A 755-nucleotide genomic window follows, 5' to 3' on the forward strand; every position below is an offset into this window, starting at 1 on the left:
TAATAATAATAATAATAATAATAATTAATTTTTTTTTTTTATCATTATATGAACACAAGCAAACATGATATATTAATATGAATGTTTATGCAGAAGCGTAATATATAGACTGTATATATCATATGGTATTAAAAAAGAAGAAAAAAAAAATGTATCCTCATATATAAGAACATATAAGGTACAATATATATATATATATATATAATTTAATTTTATAATAAAAATATATTGTGAATTCCCTTTATTATTTCACTTTTGGGCAAACTATTTTATACGTATATAATACTATATGTATTATACATCTCTCTCTCTCTCTCTATATATATATATATATATATATAACTAATGTGTATAAAAAAGACATTTATATTATATTATATTATATTATATTAAAATATATGGAATCTAATTTTTCTTTCTAAGAATATATAATCTATAAACTAAAATCTATAAGAAGTTCATTATTTAATTGACATCCTGACTGTAACTTAATTTTGTCTTCTAGTTTTTCAGAAAAATTACCTAATAAAATTTAATTGAAAATTTTTTTTTTTTTTTTTAAATATGTAAGAATGATAATAGAAAGATCTAATATACATCTATACATATGTTTTATTATATTAAAATAAAGTATTTCAACAATTTATACGTTCATTAAAATTCATTTTATACATACTTGGAAATATATAACTACAACATGTGTCCTCAGGTATAACACCCATTACCTTCAAATGAAATATTTAAATATATATATA

General features: G+C 17.4%; 1 protein-coding gene across 1 annotated transcript; it reads right to left on the bottom strand.

Annotated features, from left to right (window-relative positions):
• Positions 1 to 433: 433 nt before the first annotated feature.
• PRSY57_1360400 (hypothetical protein) lies at positions 434 to 725 on the bottom strand (the record flags this gene model as incomplete). The annotated part of the gene is made up of 2 exons (XM_020115224.1): positions 434 to 522; positions 677 to 725. Coding segments are annotated over 2 exons (138 nt in total), but the record flags the coding sequence as incomplete, so codon positions are not given.
• Positions 726 to 755: the final 30 nt, after the last annotated feature.

Source organism: Plasmodium reichenowi, chromosome 13 (genome assembly GCF_001601855.1).
Source record: "Plasmodium reichenowi strain SY57 chromosome 13, whole genome shotgun sequence".
NCBI classification, from domain to species: Eukaryota; Apicomplexa; class Aconoidasida; order Haemosporida; family Plasmodiidae; genus Plasmodium; species Plasmodium reichenowi.